The 25,712-nt window shown below is 44.3% G+C and overlaps 1 protein-coding gene across 1 annotated transcript; it reads right to left on the bottom strand.

The window, feature by feature from the left end:
* Window positions 1–374: 374 nt before the first annotated feature.
* On the bottom strand, window positions 375–25,477 carry dap (death-associated protein). The gene is made up of 4 exons (XM_088644251.1): window positions 25,245–25,477; window positions 23,687–23,783; window positions 2,801–2,843; window positions 375–1,346 (listed from the first exon to the last, which is right to left on the bottom strand). Exons 1-4 carry the CDS (start codon window positions 25,297–25,299, stop codon window positions 1,227–1,229), a joined length of 315 nt encoding a protein of 104 aa, XP_088500377.1. The 5' UTR covers window positions 25,300–25,477; the 3' UTR covers window positions 375–1,226.
* Between the last annotated feature and the right edge of the window lie 235 nt (window positions 25,478–25,712).

Genomic DNA, 25,712 nt, shown 5'->3' with positions numbered 1-25,712 from the left:
GCAGACCTGTGATGGCGGAGCAAGCTGACCTGCGGCCCCACCTGGGCAGGAGATGACCAGTGGCGGCCGGGCCCAGCTTATCGCGGAGAAGGCGGTGCGGTCCGGAGCCACATGCCCATGCATGTCCCCAGCTCGAAAACCTCTGGAGCCTTTGGGAGGAAAAGAGCTCAACAACTGCAAGCAATTACAAAGCTATTTATGGACATTTAATCGGAATATGGATGTCTTGGTAATGATGAATGTGAAGGCTTTATGCCAAAGGGACATGGATATTGAAGCTTTTCCAACCATGTCCTTTGAAAAGTAGTTAACGCCAGTTTGATTATAAATACCTCATGAGGGCTACAGAAAAAAAACATGTCAAGACAGCAACATAAAATTAAAGCCAGAATTTATTTCAATTGATCCTAGTCTTTGTCACTTTGTGACAAAAATAATTCATACATTTGACATCACTTCAGAAATATTTTTGAAGTAAAACGTTGTAATTCAACAAACCCCAACATTCCCATGGTGATTTTCAAAAGCCCCTGGAAGAATATAAATGCCCAGCTGACGCTGCCCTGAAAGTGAATGATCTGAATTGATCTTTTGGTCACGAGAACATTGCCCAAAGTCCCATCCAGCGTGTGGAGCCCTGCATCACCTTCACATCTGACACCTTCATCTCTGGAGGCCTGTGTGTGCGAGAGATCCAGCTGTGGCGAGTGGGTGTGTGTGCGCGCGAGAGATCCAGCTGTGGCGAGTGGGTGTGTGTGCGTGAGTGTGAGATCCAGCTGTGGCGAGTGTGCGAGAGAGAGATCCAGCTGTGGTGAGTGGGTATGTGCGTGAGAGATCCAGCTGTGGCAAGTGGGTTTGTGTGTGTGTGAGAGAGATCCAGCCATGGCAAGTGGGTGTGTGCGTGAGAGATCCAGCTGTGGCAAGTGGGGGGGTGTGTGTATGAGAGAGAGAGAACTAGCTGTGGCGGGTGGGTGTGTGTGTGAGAGATCCAGCTGTGGCGGGTGTGTGTGTGAGAGAGATCCAGCTGTGGTGGGTGTGTGTGAGAGAGATCCAGCTGTGGTGAGTGGGTGTGTTTGTGACAGTTTGTGTGTGGAGGCAGTGGGCAGTGTGTTTGGGAGAGATGTGCCGGAGGCGTGGCGAGTGTGTGTGAGACTGATCCGGCTGGGGCGGGGCACAGGCAGGATCCCTGTGGGACGAGGGCTGGGGGCGTGGCGCTGGCGGACAGCTCACTTGCGTGGCTGGTGGATGTGCTGGTTGATGTGATGACTCGGGGGGAGCTTCTCCACAGACGGCTGGGGCTTCTGATGGGCCACCTGGGCAGCCGCAGGAGGAAAGTCCTTGTCACCCTGAGAAACACCAGGAGGGGTTACTACCAGCAGGGCAACACTTCACAGGCCTCAAGGGTATTACTCCCCCTCAAACAACTACCAGCCTCAGGCAAGCACTGAAACGATCAATATTCGGCAATCGTGTCCTTTGTTTCTCATGAAGCTCGTGCTTGACGAGGACGGTCATTTTTAACGTCTGCGACTGGTGCGCCCCAGCCGTCGGGCTCGGGCGGTGTCACAAACGCAGGGAGTGCATTCTGAAGTGAAGGGCGCATGAGGGTTAAGTCTTGCAGCCACAGTCTTCACTCTTCCCTTGGGTTCAGGCAGAACTAACAGAGGCCAACCAAAACGAGATTAGCCGCAGCCTAATTAACACCACCAGATACTGAGTAGCAATCACGTAAGAAGGCACTGATTAATCTAATACAAAGCCCCTGGAACACCCAAGGCAGCACCACTGCAGCTGAAGGGCTCCGTGAAGAGCAATCACGCAAGACTGGCCTGCTTTGATTTTTCAGGAGCCAAAGTAATACCGGCGGTTGTTGCACTTGATCAAATACGACAGCAACCGAATTAAGACCTGAAGAGGCACAGTGTTTAAAAAGAAAGGTTTTCGCAGAAAAAGGTTATTCAGGATGAAAACAAAATTCATTTTCAAATGACAGACTAATTTATGAAGCTGCTGTGCGTGGCTCATGCTCTGTGGCTTGCCTGTGCCCCCCTGAGGTGACTCTCGTGTGTTTTCACATTCATTTTAAAATGATTAACGGGACATTAGCAGGACATCGCAGACCTGCTCCACAAATGGCACTTGTTGCTTCACGTCCAGACTGGGACAACGGAGGAGTTATGCAAAGGATTTGGATGACTCCCGACTGCTCTATTTAACCACTTCAATATTGCATTTAGTTTCAATCATATAAAAATAATTACAATTAAGGTATTAAGCCACATTTGTGGTGATGAAAATATTCTATAGAGATGTATTAAAAATAACAACTATATTTATACCTCTAGACTCCATTGTCATTGAACGCAGCAGTGAGAACAGATTAAGGTCAACCCTGGCTAGAAAGCAGGACACCAGTGTTAAAAGAGGAGCATTTTCACTCCGAGAACTATTGGAAAGAGGAACTTCTGGGTGCAGGAAGACAGGAATGATACCCAGTTTCATTCAGTCCTGCTCACTTCTGGTCTGTTTCAACAATTCGTAATAACGTTAATGACTTAAGTCAACGTGTTTCTTTCCCAGACACTCTTAACGAACTGTGAGGTTCTGCAGAGATTCAACATTTCCTACACAAATGGAAATATAAATATGTTTAAACTTAAAACAGTCACAAATTAAAATACAAATACAAAAGTTTAGTATATTAAACTTCCCTCTTCCCTCAACACTTTTTTTTGTTTTCTAGAACTGGATTTTTCTAGTATTTTGATCTGGACTGAAGAAAAGAAACGAAATGCATTACCTTTGCCACTGCTCCCGAGATGATCAGGGTTGGCTTCGGTGGACTGGAGGGGAAAGCAAAAGGAAAAGAGATCAATACACTGGCAGCCACGATCGCAATATTGTAACAGCAGAAAAGAGATCAATACACTGGCAGCCATCATCTCAATACCACAACAGCATGCAAGGAACCTCAGTAACAACCTCCAACAAAATCTCATTCACTGAAAGCACTGATTCACTGTCTTTACAACAGCCCTGCTAGAACAGTAGACAAAAACACGAATCCTTTTTTATCATCAGACACTAAAGAAATGGACAGTAACCTGTTATCTAACTGCCTGCTTGTAAACAGGAATCCGCAGCCATGAGTCTTCCCTGTATCCCAATCCAGTGAAAATTATTCATTGTTTCTGGATTTGGGGTGTTTATACGAGTCTACAGTATATTGTCTAAAGTCTACAGTCAAACACTAGCATTCCCATATTTCTTGAAGGTAAAGTGTTATCACTCCTCACTGATGTGTTTTCAAACATTCTTATTAGTGCAGCAAGAACACATTTTCCAATGGCTTCACGTAGTCTGAGTGTCACTCATGGATGACTTGAAGAAGAGATTATTTTTTTAATCCCATTAAAATTCCAACCTTTTCTTCTTGTTTTGATAAAAAACAAAACACATTTTGCAGGACTGTGCTGTACCCAGTACCAATCTTTAGATACTAGTGCAGACTTGCAATGCTATCAGAGGATCTGTCAGAACAACAGAAAAACTATCCTTTCCCTATAAGCACTGTGAGCTGTACCACACAGGAAGAGGTGTGAAACCGTTGCCTAGAGACGAATAGGACTGCGGAAATTCTTCTGGATGCTCATCACGTGAGAAGCAGAAATCAGAGCGACAGTGACTCAGTGTCTCAAAGCCACCTCAGCATTAATCTCCCGAGAGCGGAGGCTTAGCAGAGAAAAAGAAGAAATAACTCATCCCTGCACTGCTATGCCACGTGGTGCGCATTTCTGAATTTCCACCGGCAGCAAAGCCACGCGCTGTGCACTCAGGACACACAGCTCATTCCATCGGACACACATCCCAGCATCCTCTTAACATGCCAGCTGAGCGCGACGAGACCCGAGTTAAAAGGTCTGGTGCAAGAACAGGGAATGTCAACGACCCCAGAAGAACTGCTGTTGCTCGCGATAGGTTTTGGACAACTTCCCAGGGAACTGTTTAGTAATGAATAGCGAGGCATATCCAGGGCTCAATAAACACTCCTGCCCCTAGACACCTCCTCCAATAAGTGTCAAACCCCAAGAGCACTCGACTGACGGTGCAGAAACAAAGAAACACAGTTCACTTCAGCAGGTTCTGCATCACGGTCCTTGCCCGAGCTCCACAGCCTTCTCCACAGCACAAAATGTCAGTGTTCTGTAAACAACACGGAACAACGACGACACCAACAACAAGAGATATCACTTACTATTGTCAAGGACTTGTATATGTGTGCTGTACATTTTAAGACTGGAATCATCTCGCACTCAAATCACTTTTCATGGCTGGGCTGTGCGAAGGCTTTAGTTGTAATTGTAACTACCGATGAAGAAGCGTAGCACGAGCACTAATGCCATTGGATGCAAGCCGAGACGTTAAAATGGGCGCTTTGGAAGAATGCAGGAACCACAGTAAAAGTATATAATCCCTATACAAATCACTACTTCATCACTTCAACACACATTTTAGGAAACATCTAGCTCTGGGACCAGGACGTAATAAACTGTGGAAGAATAACGTTCTGAAACCCTGCAAGGCCACCCAGTCAGACTGCTCAGTATTGACATCAGGTAGGCAGCTGAATGCCATCTCTCATTTCCAGCCATTGCGCTTCCGTATTCGGTTATGACTAAATCGCTGCTCATTTTATTACAGTTGTCAGGGGGAGACCAATTAGCATCTGTTCTTTCAATGCAAATAGCCTGATATCGACTTTGCATGGCAATGACCCTGAGGGCCAGGCAGCTTAACTTCAGTACATTCAGTTTAGCATTTTACTGTCAGACTTAGTGAGCAAAAGATATCCCTCAGATTGCTTCACTACTATTTTTCTTTTGTTAAAAAGGACAAATTAAAGCACTCCTGATTTTCTTCAACAAATGAAACGAAGTAGATGGAAGGTATGGTTTTGGAGGCTGAAATGCTAAAACCTGAAAAGGTCACTTTTGAGCTGACGAAGGGATGTGTCTTCACCCAAGGAAACTGGTGGGTAAGACCGAGGTGCAGAACTAGTGCTACAGCTCAAATTCTAGTATTTAGTAACAGTTAGAAAGTTCTATCTGCTGCATCAAAGTCTCAAACATTTTAAGAACAATAAAGGCAGAAGCTATTTACTGCAAAGCAGAAGCTACCAAAGGCCGAGGCTCCTAAATGCCACTTCAAAGCCATCGTGTGGATGGAGCAGGGGAGACACACGTTAGGGGGAGGGAGTGGACACCTGTCACATGCCGGGCACAAGGAGATGATTTCCAGCAACAGTATGGAAGACCCACGTGTGGTTCCTAAAGATGGGACTCCAGTGGCTCTAACCCGAGAAGACAGCCTTTACTCTGGGAGAAGAGAACAACAGCGCAGGGAAATCACAAGTGTCATCTGTCTTGTTAAATCATTCATCACTTGGCAGCTCTGGAGCACAGGCGAAATGCCCTCATTATGGGAATGTTTAATTAAACTGCTCCAATGACAACAACAGCATTTGCAACATACGGACAAAAAGTTGTCCTCTACGCAAGGCCTGATGGGATTTGTAAACCTGCCTGGGATGGAAAATAGATTTTTTCACCTTAACTAAGCACAGCAGGTTGACTTAAATCCTGCTCCACACAGCATGTTGAGCTAATAAGCCAATAAGCTTCACACAGCAGGCCTGTTGAACCCAAATTAAAATCCATCTTCTGACTGAGGGAAGCTAATTAAAATAGTAACGGTTTTTTAAACAATGTTTTTGCTTATGTTTGCTGGAGATTGGGTCACTTTACTAAATTAAAATGAGTTTATCAACAATGAAAGCATAAAATATCTGCAGGGGCAACAGTTCTGTTACACATTTCTGAAGCTTTCCTGCAGATTTATTGTAGTAATTTCTACAAATGGGTAAAACGTCACTTGGTTTCGATAGCTGGAAGAAACTCTGAGAATAAAAAGGCTTCCCTCCATCTGAAGACAATGTTTAAATACAGATAAAGGTCAGGCACACGAGAACAGGCCTCTGGCGCTATTCTGGACAGGGTGGAGACTGACGGCAGAGCAAGAAGAAACTTCACACAGTGCAGAGGACGAAAAGTCACTCTAGAAGCCTGAAGCAACCTTGAATTACAAGAACCTCAAGATCCCTTCTCCAGAAGCCAGAATATCAAACGTAAAGAGAGCACTGAGCAGATCGTTCAGCCTGCCTCATCACCAAGAACTACTGCCTCCTGCACCAGATGATGCTGATGCGATACAAGGTTTGCTTTTCCTCTATTGATACCCTTCATCAGCAAGTGACTCATGTCGCCAGGGAAACCGCTGATCCAGCAGGAACCTGCGTCTTCCTCCTCCGAGGATTCAGGGCAGTGGTGCCCAGCTGGACAGGTGGGATCAGCAGCTCTGCGCAATAGAAAGAACATCTGATCTTGATTAGTTCCCACCTTTTCGTAGTTCTGAGTGGTATGACGCCCAAGCCTGGGATAAAACATAACCCAAATCAAACCTGCACTCCAAAAACAACGCGAGCATGTCACCAGACTTTGCCTCACTGACATCATGTTCACAGCTGATCTGTTGCTCAGAGTCCATCTATCTCAGGTGTAGGGGAACTCCTCTGCCCTGTAAAGCCACAGACCTGCAATCTACAGTCATGATCTAAAGATCTAAAAAGGCCTGGTTTTCATCTGGAACACAATTCCAGAGTCTTGTCTGATAACAGCCACCTGAGCCTGGCGGACTCATTAGGAAGTGCAACCTGTTAAAAAAGGGGCTGTTACCTGTGACTACAGTTCAACCAGCAGAGTAGCTGACCTTGGGGGAAACATACTGACGTTTTCCAAAGCATCTTTAATAAACTCTTTAGCAGTTTTGGAGATGATGAGAAGGGTGAACGTATGGAAATCTAATCCATCCACTGGTATCAGAGTCAAAGATCAGGGAAAGGATCGGGGATCAAGCGCTGGTGCTGGTGACAATTCACCGATATGCGGACCCAGCAGACATCCCAGTGGGTGAGCTAGACCGAGGCCACGCTGTTACCATAGTCTGCAGCGCCACGGCCCCAGCTGTCCGACAGCAGGGCCCCAGGGGCCCTGGACCCACACACAAGCCACCCACACTGGGCCGGGCCTCAGTCCACTGTGCAGCACCCTAGGGAGTCCCAGCACCTGCTGTCCTTACATCTGGACTAGAGGGCTCGGCTGTGCTCTTAATAAAAAAACACCTTTTTATTTAATTCTCTTTGAGTCTGGTCTTTCCTCTTTTTTTGAGAACAATTTCTTCATTGGAGGGGTGGCTCTGTGGCTCAGGATCTGCACCTGTGGCTGGAAGGTTGCTGGTTCAAATCCCACGGCCGGCAGAGGAATCCTACTCCATTGGGCCCCTGAGTAAGACCCTTCACCCCAACTACTCCAGGGGCGCTGTATAAATGGCTGACCCTGCGCTCTGACCCCCAGCTTTCTCTCCCTGTCTGGGTGTTTGTGTCTCATGGAGAGCAAGCTGGGGTATGCGAAAAGACGAATTCCTAATGCAAGAAATTGTATAGGGCTAATAAAGTGATCTTATCCCTATCTTCATAACAAAGTAAGCATTTTCCGTATTTACCATCAGTTACAGGGACTGCATCTTTGTGAGAGTTCTTTCCATTGAAATGCAGGTGATTTTTTATTATCTTTTTTAGGCAATTTTAAAGTTCGGGGATTTTTTATATCACAGCTCTAGATAGTTACAGGGGCCGGACAAGTTGTGCAGGGCTGTTCAATCTGTCTGTGTCTCTGACTGTCGCTTCAACAAACCAGTCGGAGGTTTGGTCACATCATGAGTGCTTCAGGGGCACACTGAGATATCAGAGACTGTTTCTTCTGTTCTTAAGTAGAGGGAGTTGTTACAGTTTAAATCAGTTCATCCCAACCTTGCCATGGGGACAGTTTGATAAAACATACAACCTTTTATTTTAAATGCAGGTTATAACGTGGAGAAGCATCTGTGTTCACCTATCAATGTTTTGTAAATAAAAACCTAAAAATATTAAAAGGCACAGCACTTCATAATTCCCCTTAATCAAAGAAAATTGTTATTTCAGCAAAAGCTATGCCCCTAATCAAAAGCAGTGATTTAAAAAAATTCAATAAACCGAAATGAGTTTTTAATTGCTAGTCTATTCATACAGATGTTGCTTGGTGCAGGATTGCAACAATACATGCTTAGCTTAGCTTGTTCTTGAATAATGGCCCTGTAATTGTGCACAATCAGTGCGCCACTCCACCAGCAAACTCCAGCCACAGACACAGCTCTTCCTCCAGGTGGCACTCACACTCCTGACTAGAAACCTTCCTGAAAGCCAGACAGAGGAGAAACGCATTTTCTGGTATCAGAAGACTATAGTAAAACGAATAATGATTTAATTAAATGGAATAGCGAATTGTTAAGAAATGACAGAATTTATTTTAACTGCAACACTAAAAATCATGGGATCTGACTCAACCTTCTCACCTGCAGCTACAGTATAGAAATGTATAACCATCATTTGTTTAAGCACAAACAAAATGGTGAAATAGATTAGATTTGGGTCTTAATTCACTCCTTATCTTGTGGCAAATCTAATAAGTGTTTCCACTTCTTTACTCTTTTAATGGGTAATGATGTTACTTCCACTAACTCGATAACCACAGTCATAAAAAATATTGACGCTTAAATCACTACCATAATAATGATTTTACAGTGCTTTCGCAAGCTTGAAATACAAACTGGCAACACTGTTGTGGAAAGATGTGCATCAAACACCTCTGCATGAGAGCATGACACAAGATCAGTACTTCAGCCTTGGGTCGGCTCGGCAGCATGTGTTTGAAATTGAAGGGCAGGTGCTGGTAGGTGAGACACCCCAGCAGGAGAAGCCATGTGGGAATCAAGGAGCCTCTGTCCATTCGCAAGTCTATCACATCAGGACGAATGATCAAAGGCTTGCCCAGGCTGTGGCAAAATACCTGAAGCACAAAGCCCCATATGTTACAGCACACAGACGGGGCTGGACAGATTTAGTGGATCAATTTACTGCTGAAGGACACAACCAAGAATTGTTTTCGAGGTTCAGGACTACTTGGAGACTGCACTATTTTCACTGGTCATTATCGCTGCTCGATCAAATGGAAAACACAGCAGACTAAAATCTGGCCCTCTAAGTCTGAGGCAGTTTTAATTGAATTAATCATTCAAACAAAAAAAGGCCAGAATATGCAGGTAAAAAATGTATGAATTCTTTGATGCTGGAATCCCAAACCTACCTACAGATGAAGGACAAGGGAACCCCGTTGTGGATTATTTGTATTGCACAGGAGACTTGGTTAAATGGGTGGGTAAAGTTCAGTGTGGAGCTCTAACAGGTGACAATTCAAACTTCAGATGCAGCACAGTGAAAAGACACGCCGATGAAAAAGGACTAATATTTCCATGGGAACCGATATCCATCTTACAAAATTCAAATATGAGATCTGCTGGCTCGTGTACCGTATGATGACTTTTTCCCTGGCCACCTGAGAAAGGTTTCAGTGCAGAACACAAGCAAGAGGAATAAGGTGCAGGTGATGGTGATGTCCTGTGACCTCTCTCGCTTGAGTCCTGAAGAATGGGAACAGGCAAGCGCACCTACACAACACACACAGACCCCTGGTGCTGTGAGCCAGCAGCGCTGTATTCCATGTCGCATGACACTCAGAGCAGAAACAGAACCACTAAAGTACTACAGCACTCCTACTGCACCAGCCTTGCTTCCTCTGTTCCACTGCACCTGCACGCCCACTATAAACTGCTTCAGAAGTTTATTTCAGAAACCCATTCTAATCACTTTCATTCTATTTCAGAAAACTGAAATAAAGTCTCTAAAGACGTAACATATAATAAACGAATAATAAAAAAAAAACAGATTTCACATTGAACTGTCATTACTTTACACAGTCATTGAAGTCACACATCAAATGTGTGCTTTATGAAACTTTAAAGAAGTTATCCAATTATTATTTAGTGCCAAGGACCATTTGTAATATTAAGCACTTATGTTGTTGGGATGTAAAAATCCACTGAAGAAACATGTCAACAGCTAAACAAAACAAAATGACTTGTAACATTTTTCCACTCCAGTTCCTTAACTTAACTGTGAAAGGTAACAACAAAGGAAATAAGTCAGACTACCTATAGCCTGCTCTCTTCAAAAGTCCACCCCCACAAGCACAAGAGACTGCTTTCTGGCAAAATTTCACACTTTGATGGAAAAAAAGTCATGGTATGACAGCTGCACCATCTTCAAACTCACTTTCAAGCTACTGAGCTCTGAATCTCGACGCCGACAGTTTCTGTGCGACTAGCGAGCACCTATTCATGCACTGCGAGCCAGAAGCCATGACAGACCCAGAGCTCTGTGACATCTGCATGCTCCCTGGGGAGGGACGAGCCTGTGGGACCCAACAGTGGAAGATCACGCTTGCGTCTCCATTCTTCCACCTTTATACATCTGATCTGCTTTAGCAATGGAAAAAAAAAGCCAGCCATTCCCCTCCCCTCTATGAACTATGTCGTTCTTATAGCACGTGCTGACGGAGCCCCTGGGCACCTACGCCCCTCGTCTGAACCTGGAGCGAGGGGTTGAGAGGTCGAGACGGGCAGCAATAAAATACTCGATTGCCTCTTTCAGAATACCTTTTAAACATGTATAAAGTGTTTTAGCAAGTGTCTGTGAATTCACCAGAAAGCATCAGTTATTCCATGTGATCAAACAAACATTTAACCTTCTCATGAGCAAAGCACGGTAGCGTGGGGTGCTGTCATTTTAAACTTCCTCTGAAGGAACATTAATGGGAGCAAACATCAACAATGCCCTCCAAAAGCATTAGGAAATCAATGTCAAGAATTATTCTTACTTACCAGTCAGTTTGCAGTTGTGAACAAGAGATTCACATGAATGACAAGTACAATATTTATTTTATTTTTGAGCAATTCCATGTACAAATTGGATCACATTACATCAAAAACACCAGGGTGTGTTTAACTCGGTTACTTGAGTGACCATAAGTGCTGGGACACATTTGTCTCCATTTTTTTGGTTGCACGTCTCTTTGGTGCAATAACTGCTTGAAATCTGTGACCCATCAAGCTCACCAAACTCTTTGAGTGATCATTTGAGCTGCATTTCTAGAAAGGACACTTCCCATTACATTTTCGTTGATGGCCAGATCGATGCTCTGCCATTCTCCTACAAGTTCATCATCAGAGTACTAGTGGGACACCGGCATCCAATGTTCACAATAATGTAAGTGCTTGCAGTTGTCATGCCTTTTACAGAACAATACACAGACACCCACGGTATCATAGTGCCACTTGCACACTCAGAGGTCAGAGAAATCACACTGTGGACCAAAGCAATCTCCCATTCCAGGCGGGATGGTTCTGGGAGCCTGGAGCTGCCTGTGTGTTCGGTCATGTGACCTCAATTCCTTCCCCAGCATGTAGAACAGCTTCTCGTTTCAAGCCCTCACTACCATGCTGCAGAGCTGCTCACCAGCTAGGACTGCGCAAGAAACACATCAAAAGCCACTGCCATGGGAGTCAGCATTTCCTCTTCTAACAAAATAAAATCCTGAATAAAAAAAATATATATTTTTTAAAGGGGATCTCATCTCTCTCTGGGCACCTCAGGCTAGAGCTCACCATAACACATCACTCTTTCGCACTGAATCCATTAATCTGAAAAACCCAAATGACATCTGACAAGCAGTCTCCAGACAGCCCCGCATGGCTTGCTTTTACAAATGTGCAATTTTTCCACCAGCCACCTGCTCTCTCTCCTCAGCAAGGCCATCTTTACCCACAGGAGGAGAGCCTGTAAAGGCCGCACGTGCACATTGCGCCAGGGAGAGAAGGGGCTGCTGTTCCCTCCGCGCTGCGTCCCGACTCGCACTCGCAGGGCTGACGGATTAGACGATCACCGTGACAAACACAGCGAGGGCCAAAACACAAGTGCAGCGCCGTGCAGGCAACAGCTGTCCCCGGGCAGATGTGACGTGATCATCCCTGGCCGACAGGCCGAGCGGAGGGCTTGGCAGAGAATTTCACAAGACACGTCTGCAATTCAGTTCGCTCAACGAGCTCCGTTCTGCGCATGTTCACATTTCAGAGCAGCACGAGGCGAGAAGGGAACCCTGTGAGCTCCTGCCCTGTGCCCTGTCCCTTACTGTACAGAAAAACCAGGGAGGGGAAGGGTATTTCACCCAGATTTCATCCACAGATGCAAAACAACCTGCAAACTGTTGCTTGGTTGGAACAAAACAGATTCTTATCATGAAACAGGAAGCCTGTGACATGCTCAGGTTAGACCATATTCGGATTCTTCATTTTGCAGAACCACTGTGTAAAAGGGTGAGGAGCCGTAGAGATGGCTCTCACCTGCAGATCTGGAGCTGTCCATTGTGTTGCAGCACGAAAGTGCAGTATGTTTTTGGCCTCAGGACACAGGTGGCTCACAGGACATTGACTAAAGGGTTTCAGAATCTTTAAATTCCGGTTGATCCTCGGAAGTATACATCCCACTGAAGCAATTTCAGAACATGTAGAAAAAATCTAAACACAGAATTGTAAATGCTTCTTATCGCTTTCCAAGTGCAGTTCATGAAAACACTACCTTGAGGCTGTCGGGACGGGTTAACCGGCAGGACTCGACACTGAAGGGTTGGGAGCACTGGTGCAGCGCGATCCGTCGTTAAGGTAGCTCAGAAGTGCTAGCTTACAAAAACTAGCAGTTTCAATGGGCTCCACATATTTCTTGGGCGTAGTTCAAGTAGGGAGCTGCGTCAGCATGCGCAGGCTGCAAAGGAACAAGTAAAGGTTTCTTCCATGCGGAAAAGAGAAGAAAAGAAACAACGTTTCAGCTGTGGAGCCTTCTTTGGTTGATTCTCACACCTCAAGAAGGCTCAACAGCCGAAACGTTGTGTTTCTTTCCTTCTCTTTTCAGCATGGAAAAAACCTTTTCTTGTGCATATGAATATCAACCCCCACCGCCGGCAACCAGCCTTATCCAGTTTTCACCTGATGCCCTGCACTCATTTCGGTGCCCGAAGTCTTAACAAAAATAATGTTAAGGCTGCAAGAGGCAGCGGCGGACGTGGTCAGAGGGCCACTGTTGGTTTGCAGGCGAGGGCGTTCTTGATCGAGAAGCTGCGATTGCTCTGCTCAGGTGGCTGTCCCACGTCCACTAGTGATCGAGCGGATGTTGTTGGGACCTGCTTGAGCTAGCCCAGTAGCAGTGAGACACCCCTGCCAGTGCCATCTCTGTGTTGGATCCTGGAGAGCCAGGCTGCCTGCCTCTTTAAAGGTAAGAGGATGAAACCTATAACAGCACAGCCCCAAGTCAAATGCAAGATATAAATGTTGCACTTCTAGGTTGCAATTTATAGCACTTTATACTTCCAGCATCTCTCCAGAATGTGAAAAGCCTTTGCATGACACACAAGCAAGTCATTGAATCTGAGAAAGGCAGTGCTACTACAGTAAACATTCAACATTTAAATATGCAGTTAACCTAGGATTAACATTTTACTTTATTTCCAATTAAAAATTAAATACTCAACTCTTCTGCTGCTATGGATGGTGAAACTAAATTCCTGGAAATAACCGGGCTCACAAGGGGGCAGGGGGGGATCATCCCGTAAGGAATCGGCAAACTGCAGTTTGGACAAGATGGGAATGTTTTAACTCCAGAAAAAAAAATCAGTTTACTCAGAAATATAGCCTTTGGAGGATACAAATCAAAGAAAGGCTCAAGTTTTCACATGGGTTTAATTAAATCAACTGAACTTATACCCAATGCGAAATAATTTCACAATTTTACAGTGCATTTGATTTTCATGTTGCCACGTTGAGGATGCGTGAGTCCAAATGTCTCAGAGAGGAACATTTTAAAATGGCCCCGTGAATTCCAGCTCAGGTCTCCAAGACCACTCCAGCACAGACACGCATCAGCGGACAGAATAACTCCCAGCAGAGAGGCGACCCGAGAGTTCAGCTTGTCTCAGTGCCTTCCTCAGTTTCATGCACAGCGTTGCCTTCAGTTTTATTCATGTTAGGGATAAATAAGACTTTAGGATTAAGAAACCAAGTTAGCCAACTGCTCAAATCTGCAAAAGAATAATAAAATGTATTTAAAAGGTATTTAAATATCTGTGTAGTATTATCAAAAGAAACTGTATTTCTGTAATGTACTTTACAATCAGTAGAATTTGAAAAGGCTGCAGAGTTCAATGTGTTTCAGGTTTGCTTGAAATGCCACACAGTACAGATCAATCTTGCCTATTAGCATAGCTCTTGACTTGTTATCATGACCTACTTTCTTGTTTCTTTACTTAAGAAGAAATTACTTCCACCTCACTGGCCCAAACCGCGATTAAAAAAGGACATCCAAGGACTAGCACTGAGCCACTCCAGGCTTTTCAAATCCTCCACAATCAAGTCACAGGTGCATTTCAGGCTTTTAAGACCACAATTTATTCAAAGAGTCAACACTTAAATTGAACACTGATCACTAGGTTTTACATACTTTATGCACAATTACTTCAGCTTGTAAAACCTGTTATTGTTTTAAATTAACATGGCTGAGGAACCGTTTTCAAACATAAGGAACAGTTTCAATAAACAATCCCTTTAAATGCCGTTACAGTACCTCTCACCCATTACTTCCAAGCACATCCTGCAGTGTTGTTTTTACAATTTTGCTCAGTCTTCGTCTGAACTGTGGATTTAGATACAGTACCTTCACCCCTACAACATGGAGGTTGGGGATGACTTACTGGTAATCATGCTTGTGGTTTCCTTCTCATTCTTTATATTCCAAATTGTTAATTTTCTGGACTTTTGGGTACGGACTCCAGGCACTCAAGAGTGAGACAGGGCGATAGGATATTCACAGTTCATACGAGCCTTATTACCCAACGACAAACAACTACTGTATCAGCTACTGTTCCAACACCAACAAAGGGGTTCAATATGATCAATTCTTCTTAGAGGGTTGAACCAAACTGATTATATTAAAACTAAAATTCTTAAAAGCTACACCCATCGTGTTTTATTTTTCACAGCCCTCTGAGCAAAAGCATAACCGATCTATGGATAGGCTTATACAGTTCTGAAAACCTGGATTTAGAATACAGTACTGCATTCTACGTGGGTATATAGTATACCCCTAGTATACTCCTTCTAGTATTCTACAGACAACTAACTCGCAACATCTTGCATAGAAATAACTTAAAAGTAGCAGCCTTTTTGTTACATTGGCTCCTATATCAAACTGAAAGATGAAGATTGAGATCCTTTGCAATTTACCATATTGTGCATACTACTGGGCATTTTATAAGCAAATACGAAAATCCAAAAACTCTTCCTGTGGACAAGAAGCCCGTGTTCATTGAAGCAGCGTGTGGAGGGGCCGTCTGGGCAGGATGGGCTCTCCGGAGGGGAGTCTCTACGAGGCAGGGAGCCTGGGGTAACTGGCTCCTCAGGAGGGTTTGAAGAGGTGCCAGTGTTCGAGAGCCCACACACGCCCAGAACACTCTGTGCTTGGGAGCTGCCAGATGTAGTAACTATAAGTCACATCACTGGGAGAATTAGTTTCAAAATATTGGATGGATCTGTGGGTTTAAATAACAAAAGCTTTCCAGTTGCACCTCAAAGAACAGCTTTTTCACTCAACTACTTCAGAACAGTGCTTCTGCCACCCTCTACGGATGTCAAGTCATAGCTTGTCAGCTGTCAGTAAAGAGGGTTTCTGTCAGTGTGGGGTCCTCAGTACCTGACACCACAGTAAGGGAGTAGTTTTGATCTTAAGTTGTTTTATATATGAGAAATGCAGAAGTATTTGTTGCAATCTAGTCAAGTTACTTTCCTGAACACTAAGTTCTAAAAGCAAGAACAATGAAATGATAATGAAAAACACATGCGGCTGTTTAATCCCATCACTGCTTGGTGTTGTTGAAAAGCCGGAAAAAGAGGCCTGGGTCAGCCCCCCAGCCCCTCCGAGAGCGACTTGTGCAGACGAAGGTGGCGGGGCCCTCCTGGGCCCGGGCTGCGCTCGTCAGGGTGGGCATGAATCTTCAGTCCTCCCAGCAAGGGCAGCTGCCAATGTGGCGGCTGGTTTTCCTCTACAGCTCGGGCCACCAGGAGCACAAGTACGAAATCTCACTGACGCTTCTTTGCAAAATTCAGGAATGCCAACGTCCTTATAACAGATGCAAAAGATGGCAGGACTTTTTGCTGGTGACTGTGCCTGCTCGTCCTGAGCAGGGGGATACAGTACTGGGGATGCTTATTGCTCACTGCAAACATGCTGTGACTTACAGTACTTATTGAAGGCAGGTGATAAATATGGCGGGTCACCTACAGGAAGCCAACTCTGCACTTTGCAGACTTTGTGCAAGGTTGACAGCTCCTGATAAACTACATCCACTGTTTGGTTTACAACCTGCTGGTGAGCCACTGAGCTTTACAGGCTGTGAAACACCTGCCTTCACAATATCCACTCATAAAGGAAAACCACACAGCTGCTGCCCCCCTGGGCTTGTCATTCTTCTCCCCTCCTAAACCCCACGGTGACGCTGACAAAGTACTGCAGTGTGATGAGGGACCCATGTAAGGAGGTTCTCTCACCCACATCTTGAACAACAGTTTATCGTTCTCATGATACTTGCCCGCTGTCTTTTCTGCTTAAAAGACACATGTTCAGCTTTTCCCATAAACCCTAAAGCACGCCTCGCTTTTCCGAAATGACTCAAGGGACATGGACTGGATTTTGTATGCTCCTCAAATCACGCTCTATTCTGCTGCCAGTTCGCTGCCGTGTGTGTACTGTGTGAACGCTGACCCCTTTCTGAAGAAAGTTAACCGTTTTTTCCTTCATTACACAAATTCCTGGAAATCAAGATAGTACTGGATTGGACAATCAGTATTTTTCCCCATTTCAAGTCCATATCCTAAACGATAAACCCTTTCATTTTACACAGCATATCATCTTCACCAGTAAATCTGCGTCCTGCTTCCAGAGATCCTTCTCAACAGACAATCAGGCTTTCGCAGTCTCCCGGGCTTAGGTCTCCCTTGTTTAAGGGTCAGTATCCCGCCACAGACTGGGCCGGCTCGAGTGCACGCTCATATGCTGTCAGTTAAACAACTTTTTACTAGCTCCTGCAGGTCTTCCTCGTTTGTCTTCAGACCTGCCTAGCTGAGCTTTTACAGTCTTCTCCACGCTCAAGCCAGCTCAGGTCAAGGCTTAGGTCCCCCTTCGCGAAGGGTCAATGTCTACATGGTGGTGCTCCAAACCAGCTTCATCTTCAGTTCTCTTCTCTCCCTTGGTTTTGGCGATTGTTGCTTTTTCCATCACTGTTCTTGATATCATCTCCATGTTACACTTTCGGCCTACAGGCATTCAATTTATCTGAATTGTCCGACCCATTCGTGCTCTTCACTTCGATCTTGACTTCCCTTTTTATTTTTCTGAAGAATTTCAGGACTTCAGTTGTAACTGAGTTTAGCCTCGCTCCAAATCCATCCATACAATCCATCCTCTCATTCACAAACGAATTACTTATCTGCAAAGCTGACAAACTGGCTGTCCCCTCGCCCAGAAGTTCTGCACCACGGCTTCCTCATGAACGTTGAACGATAGGAGAAAAAGCGCGCCTCCCACCTCTTCCTACAGCTTCCCATCAGCCACCTCATCCAGAGCTGGCCACTCAGTGTTCAGCTTTCCAACCAGACTTCTCTCTCTCCAGTTAACTCCAGCTGTTCTCATATCTCTACCCGCCTTCTCCAGCAAACTTCATGTTCAGTCTTTTCCACTTACACTTGTAAAATTAAATTGTCTCTCCTTAGAAATCACATGCTTTCTTATTCAGGCTGTTTTCAGGAAAAATCCGACCACGTTTTCCAGGAAATCCTGCCACGCCTGACAATAAGGTTAAGCTTTTATTTCACAACACTTAGTACATCTTCTTTCATACATCATATATCAAAACATGTTTGGACGGAGCAGTGGGAGGGTGTTTTCTGTGCAGAGTTATGCGTTTGGTTTGTTTACATACATTAACAAAAAAAAAGGTTCAAGAATATATTTACTTCAATTTCTTACACTTCACTTTAACAATAAGCATTTGGCATAATAAGAGACTTCCGTTTGAAGACCAATTTGATTGTAAATGCTTCTAAACAAAGGCAAGTAAGTTAAACCTCTACAGCGGTGAACTCCGATTCTCTGCGAGGTTAATTAGAAACATCTACTTCTTTTATAATGGATGGGTCTGTGTAAAGTGAAGAAAGTGAGGTTGATGAATACTAACAGAGTATTTTGGGAGAGCATTATAATATTTCATACATAGAGACCATCAGCTGCAGCCAATTTCAAGGAATAATAGAAGAATACAGAATATTCAGACAAAGGCCGGCATAAAACTAGAGGGAACTTTGCAAAGCTCTCTGGAGATTTGTGTCACTTTACATAAATACGTTGAAAAAATGGATTCCAATTTTTTCATATTAATGTGTTAAACCTGTCTTGTGTCACACAAGCTGTATGGCTAATTTGTTTATTAATCCTTATAAATCTAGAGAAGTATGATTTGTACCCATTTATGGAGCTGAGCATTTACTGGAGCAATCAGAGTGAAGTACTTTGCACAAGGGTACAACAGCACTGAACCAACAACCTTCCCATTCTGCACCTGACCACACCTCCGCACAACTGCCCTACTTTTACACTTCATGCTTATTTTTAATGTGCTCCTATCTGACTAGAAAAAATCAGAACAGGAGAACTGCCCATTGTACAATTGGGAATCAATTGCATAAATCAGCAGTCTACAAATTTGATGTAATCTTTGTAATTCACACAAGTCTTTAGAATTTGCAGATAAAAATCAATAACTTTTAATTATGAACATTATATTTCTCTAGAACTGCCACATGTGGCATATGAGGTCAAAACCGCAGTAAATGATGAAACAGCCTGAAGTGCAATCAGTTCAAAATGTTTGCCGATTTACAAGTCTATAGAAATTCAATCATACATCCTGCTGGCTCCTCTGTTAAACTCCTGGAGGAATCTGTCACGGACCAAGGAGGAAGGTCAGTACGAATTTGTTAACTGGATGAAGGCGGCAGTAAATGCCTTAGAGCTTCGAAGAACTAAAAATAATAATACTTCGTTCACAAAGTGTTGAAAGGATCACAAGCGATTCCATGAGGGAAAATAATACTGGTCTGAAAATTCCAGTTAGCAGCATTGCAATAAATGTTAATGAAAGACATTATATTTATAAAACAAAGGTAACAATGAGAGATCACTCATTTTACCGAATGTGATTACATCCTTGTGGCAAAAAAGCAAGAATTTTTTTTTTAGTTCTTGTATGGTAGAGTTGTCGCACTTCTTTACAAAACCAGATATCACATCAAGTCCTCAAAGCAATTTTGGGAGCTCTGTCGGGATTTTCAATTAAGTGCATTACCCTAAGTGTTTTTAATTAGGGTTTTTAAAGAAGATCATTGGTTTAGAGTTAAAAGACAGTCATAATCTTAAATTGTAAGCTGACCAAATTATATTAAAATTTCTGGATCTATTTGAAAAGGCTTTGTCAATTAGGACATTAAAGGGAAAAGTTGCATTGATAACATCAGTCAAAGTCATCAGCTTTTAATCTTCATCTTCGACCCTGAGAAAAACCATCCTCATGCCTTCAAGTCAAAGCCAGTAACATCAAGACTGGATTTTCCTCCACCAGTTTCAAGAAACCTCAGACACAGATGCTCACAATGATGAATTCAAGGTGCACTGAATGTGATATCACCTTTAAAGTAACAACAATTTATGCAGATCTGGTAAAAAGGTCATGACATATGGATAACATCAGTGTTGAAACCACTGGGCAATAAAACATGCTCTTTGGATAGGACATAGTCATAATGGAAAACAAAATTCCTGGTAGAAAAGAAATGCTGCAACATGGGGTGAAGATCATCACTTTGTACCAAGATTTCATTTTGTAAAAAATACACTCCACAACACTACGAAATCCTTTCAAGCTGTAGAATTCTATAGTTTGGCACATGTGTCCATTCATCAAAAACATGGTGCTGGATGATTCATCTGACCAGAACACATTTCTCTACTTGAGGACTTGCTGTTTCTCATTTATACAAGTGCTTCCTCTTTTTTGTCGACTACCTGTAGCTACACACTGAAACATACCAGCATTTCCTCTTAAAATGTGATGACATCATGCCATAGGGCATCAATCCCGTGTGGCATCTTGCACTGGACCGCTCTGGCGCAGTTCCAGGCAAGAGCCATCTGAATGTCAGTGGGGTCAGCACGAAACCTCAGGCTCCAGTACTCTGTAACTCCCAGCCACACAAGCAATCAAACAGCAATTCTGACTTCAGCCTTCCCATAGAAAAAGTGAAAACAGGCAGCAAGTTTAATGAAACTGCTAGATGGTGTCATGCTAGGGGTGTCCCGATTTGTTCTGGAACAATCCTGTGACGCCAGACCTCTGAAGAATATTTGTCTTCTCAGAGGAAAGGTTAGGGATGTGTTATCAACAGCAGCGCCAACCTACGCCTTTCAGCTATTCTCAGACAACAGGCGGTTGTTACCTTTGGCTCCAGTGCACAGTGCTGATATGCAATCATCCACACAAAAGAAAACCGAAGGAACCAGCAATTGGGCTGGGAATGGTTCTATAGAGCAGTTAACTCTGCACTGTTCAGCAGCTTGAGACAGCCAGGTGACATGGACAGAGACTGGGAACTGAAGAGCCCAGGGAAGGTGAAGCTGCTTGGTAACTCGAAGCAGCTCACAGTATGCAACACAAATGACACAGCTCATTCTTCGCCCATTACTGCGACACGTCTGGTTAACAAAGTGGCACATTTAAAATGGAACAAGAAATCTGAATTCTTGGTGTTTGAAGGAAAGGATGGCAACCACAAAGTCTGTGTGGTCTTCACTGAATATTTAAGTTGCTGCATTTTCGACTGGTGGTTATTGATAGATAACTCTGCGAAGAACAGTATCCATCCACCTACATCTGGACTAGTGAACTTCCACAAAAGAGTCACAATAATCTCATTCTTTAAATCTGCAACGCTTGAACCGCCCCAGAATTCCCTGACACTTGAACTGCACCAAAACAAATAGTACAAGGCACTGATCTCTTCTGGAGAATACCTATTTTGCTTTTAAAAATGACACTCTTGCCTCTTCCCCATGTGATATTTTTAAAAGAAATCACAAAACAGGTTTCACCAAAGACTGTAAGAACTACTGAGGTATACTCTGCACTAATAAAGAGATCAGGCTTTTTCAAAGCAAGCTCACAGTGCTGATTTAGCTGGGCACAGATAAGCCCTAAGCCTCTACACACTCTCATTCAGGTGAAATCGGTCATCAGACAGCAGTGTTGAACACAATTATGTTTTAGAGGGAAAACCACAACTGATCCAGTTCATAGCTGAAATTGAAGTCAGTTTTCCAGCTGGGTTTTGTTTAATAAAAATCTGTTCGACATGAATGGGTTTCACAAAGACTTTAAAATCAACCACTTAAATCTTATCAACAATATTTCAATAAGAAAAGAGCCCAGCCTTAGACTTTCACAGTACTCTTTTAGGGCACTAAAGAAGAAAGTCAGAATAAGGGACATGAAAAAAAAACACTATCATGTATAATAAATTTACTTTTGCCACAAGTGTCAATACATGATCACAATCTATTCATACATTATCAAAGCACCTTAGACACTGGCATGAAGAATAACAGAAGAAAAACCTCTACGAACCTCTAATCTAACCTCATCAGGGGTTTTGCAGTGCTCCCAAAAACTGCAGCTGTAATTTTACTTCATATTGGCATTTTCCCATTCAATTCCTTTTGGAAAGTAAGGGATGCGCATATCGTTTCAGTCATACACGGGAATGTCTTACGGAATGAGCAGAAGAGCTCATTCTCAATCCCTTCACAACTGCACCTCCCAGCCCCACACAGAGCCCCACACAGAGCCCCACACAGAGCCCCACACAGAGCCCCACACAGAGCCCCACACAGAGCCCCACACAGAGCCCCACACAGAGCCCCACACAGAGCCCCACACAGAGCCCCACACAGAGCCCCACACAGAGCCCCACACAGAGCCCCACAGCAGGCCTGTGGGAACGGCTCACCTGCGGCCCCGCTCAAGGCTGGAGTGAGAAACAAATCGCCCAGCCTGACGAATTCCTTTTACAGAAAACCGCAGCTAGCGGCCTTGAAAAGACGATACAGAGCTTGAAAGAAAAAGTGGAAGGTCAAACTTATATTAGGGCGGAAAATTCAGAAAAGCTTTTGAAATAATCTTGGTATTCTAAATTGCATTTTTTTAATGCTTTTCACATGGGAGGGGACGCATTTCATCCCCCGCTCAAGTGCAGCCTCCCCGCGGGGAGGAGAGAGAAAACGCCTCTCCACACGAATGCAAGCGGGAAAGAAGAAGCGACACCCACACAGGAGGTGCTCCAGCCAAGATTCGAACCCGGGAGCAGGAGCTGCGAGACGGCACTGCTAAATGCCCGGCCACCCTTTAACGAGAGAACGGTAGTAAAGTAAAAACCTGCGGACAGCCTGTGAGGCATCAGAACACACCCCTGCAGCAAACATCCCAGGAGAGATCTGAAGTGCGGAGCCTTCTGCCGCACAAAGAGTGCTCAAGCATTACCTACTGCAGGGAACTCGGACACTTGTACTGTTATCGCTAGTTCTCATTTACTGCAAACTGTTTCCAACGCCAATCACACGCGAAGTTTGCTAGAATGCCTGCAGCCAAGTCGTTGTCAAAGCTGAGAGCACACCCCGATATCTGGGTGACGGCAGCACCTAACTTCAGGGCTGCTGAGTCCCGTCCTCGGGGTGTCTTGGGGTGCCCCGGCCAGGGGGCAGGACACCCCCTTCAGTGGGGCTCAGGTCAGGCCACTGCGCAGCGCGGTGAAATTCAACACGCCCATTCTTGAGGTGCCCTGGCGATGCCTCAGAGCTGGCTTGAAGAGCTGTACCAATGAGCCCTCAACACCTTGCTGCCATTTCAGTAAAACAGCGTCAGAGCCCCTTTCCCTCACCAACTTCCCAGGAGGGCAGATTCACGCAGCGATGAATCCACCGCCACAGCAGACAAAAGAAGCCAGTTTTTCTCTTAGATTGCAACCTCGTTTCCTTGTGTCAACATACTCTCCGATCTCGTGCTTGAGCGCAGTGTGACTTTTACACTCATCAGAGCGCGACAGGCAATCAAACAGTTCTTGGTTTGCCAAAGCACATCGTGGCATGTACAGTTGCTGTTGCCCTTTCTGGAGAAGAAGCCTGTGACGTGCCCTGGAGCACTGTGGCCTAGATGTTCAGGTACCACTGTTGTGCACAGATATTTCCACCCTCTCCCACTTGCTGTGGATTTTCATTTACACCGTGCCATACCCCCCGATAACCTGTTCGCTAATATTCGAGCTTGAGAAAGCAGAGCAGGAGCTCAGCCCAGCAGGGCCCTGTGCAGCACGGTTCAGTGGAGGGCTAGCCCCTGCCATTGTTTCAAGCACTTTGATCTTAAACATGCCAGACTCTCACCTGCTGCTCTCATACTCTTTGCTGTCCTTGTCCCTGTCCTGTGCCGACTCTCCAGATCCCTGGTGTTTCCGGACAATTCGCATCCCACCTGCCTTCACTAACAAAGAAGAGAAATACAATTAACTCCCAGCAGAAAAGTAACCCCCCCACCCTCCATCACAAAACACAACCTCACAACCTCTCAAAGACAAGCTTCCAATCCCTAAAACATTGCATGCTCCAGTAGTACAGTAGCTTAAGCAGACTTTTGCTCCTAAAGTTAATAATAAAAAAAGCAAATGTCCATGCGAATTGAACAAGAGTGACAAAGCAGTCTGCTACAGAATGATTCAGGTTGTAGCTTCTTCTGTTCAGGTTCAGAAATGCCTTTAATGTACTGAACATACGCAGCAGTATCTACATTCACAGGGTTTAGAATGAGCAAAACGGCCAGTTCATCTTATTGGGGTTATTCGTAACATCACTGCTGACCAGGAGGTCTTTTCTGTCAAGCTGCAGAAACTGATTCTTACACATCTCAAATACCGATGTAAAAAATATTTTCGTACATCTTAAAATTTTACCATTGGGAAATTCTGACGTTACACTAGACCACAAAACAACGCCAAACTCTTCAGTTTTCCGTTTCGGGTGACACAATCGACACGTTTTAAATATTAAAAGCAGAAACTACATCTACCAAGTGCTGAGACTGAATGAAATTTCTGGTAAGGGTACACATGAGGAGATTTACTTGGCTTCGGTGAGCACTAAATTCCTTACGGAATAGTGCACGTCAAACGTGAAGCAACACTGGGCGATACCAACGGCCAAAAAACCTAGAAAACGTAACTTTGTTACACAAAGCACAATTTCACAGCGAAAAGATTAGAAACAACGTCCCCTCTCTTCAGTGAACACTCACACGTTCAGGCGCAATTAAAAGTTCTGTCTTTTCAAGGAGGTGCTTGGAAAAGCGCTCAAGATAAATTTTCCCGATAATGGACGAAAGAAAAGTGCTAAGAAACAGCTGTACTTAGATTTGTCCACGTCTGTACAGCCGGGCTATCCAATCCTGTCTAAATCTCGCATGTTGAACGTACTTAATAAAATACATGCGATATGTTATGGGAAACAGACACATGCACTAAACGTACTGTTACAGAAATATTATCTTTAATGAATGCACACAAAAAAGGAAATGGAGAAAACGAAGATCAAGTCGAACTCGTTCTATGTTACAACAACTACTCCTGTCTGTCACATATTTGTGTGATGACCTATACGAGACGCAAATTTCAAGGGAATTATCTATATTTATTCATCAGCCATGTTAATATTGATAATGAAGAATTCAAGACTTTAAAAATAATAACACCAATTGGAATATAATGTTAAAATCATGGTTACTTCCTAAAAACAAAGAAAAGTTTTTTTTCTTTAAAATTAAAACGTTAATTCTTCGGTTTCAGAACAGGTAGGAGTGTGCGACAGAATTTCGAGTAGTTTTGCAGTTATTCTGCAAGTATTCACGAAGTAAAGAAAAAACCCGACAATAACAGCAATGCAGGGAAAATACCAGCAGGAAGATGTCCAGCTTTGGTTTCGACTTTCTCTTTTGGAGGCGAGGACATGTTTGGTTTACTGGAATGAAGACAATAAGCCCCCTTTTGGAAGTCAAGGTGTTCCTTTCCCCGGATCTGCACCCGTGCTCTCTCTCTCTATCTCTGCTGCCTCGCTAACATGCCCCAGGCAGCCAACGTGGCTCTCCAGCTGCCCCACCGCTGGGTAATACTCCCAACGTGATGACGTCGGCCGACGCGCTGGCCGCGGCGGTAGTCAGCGCTTGATGTCGAAACGGTTCAAAGGGCGGCGGTGGCTTCGTCGCACGAAAGTAACGCCGCAGTGCAACTTTTCAGCGCCACTTGAAGCTCAAAATAAAAACCAAAAAGGCCGTATAGATGCAGTTTAGCGAAGCAATATAATCGCAGACTTTACTTTTTTTTTGCGTTTGTGTGGGCCGGGCAGAGGCGGTCGGGTAGTTCAT

Source organism: Lepisosteus platostomus, chromosome 8, assembly GCF_059453375.1.
Source record: "Lepisosteus platostomus isolate fLepPlt1 chromosome 8, fLepPlt1.hap1, whole genome shotgun sequence".
Lineage (NCBI taxonomy): Eukaryota > Metazoa > Chordata > Actinopteri > Semionotiformes > Lepisosteidae > Lepisosteus > Lepisosteus platostomus.
The sequence above is the reverse complement of the archived record's forward strand: the minus strand, read 5'-3'. Positions and strand labels throughout refer to the sequence as shown.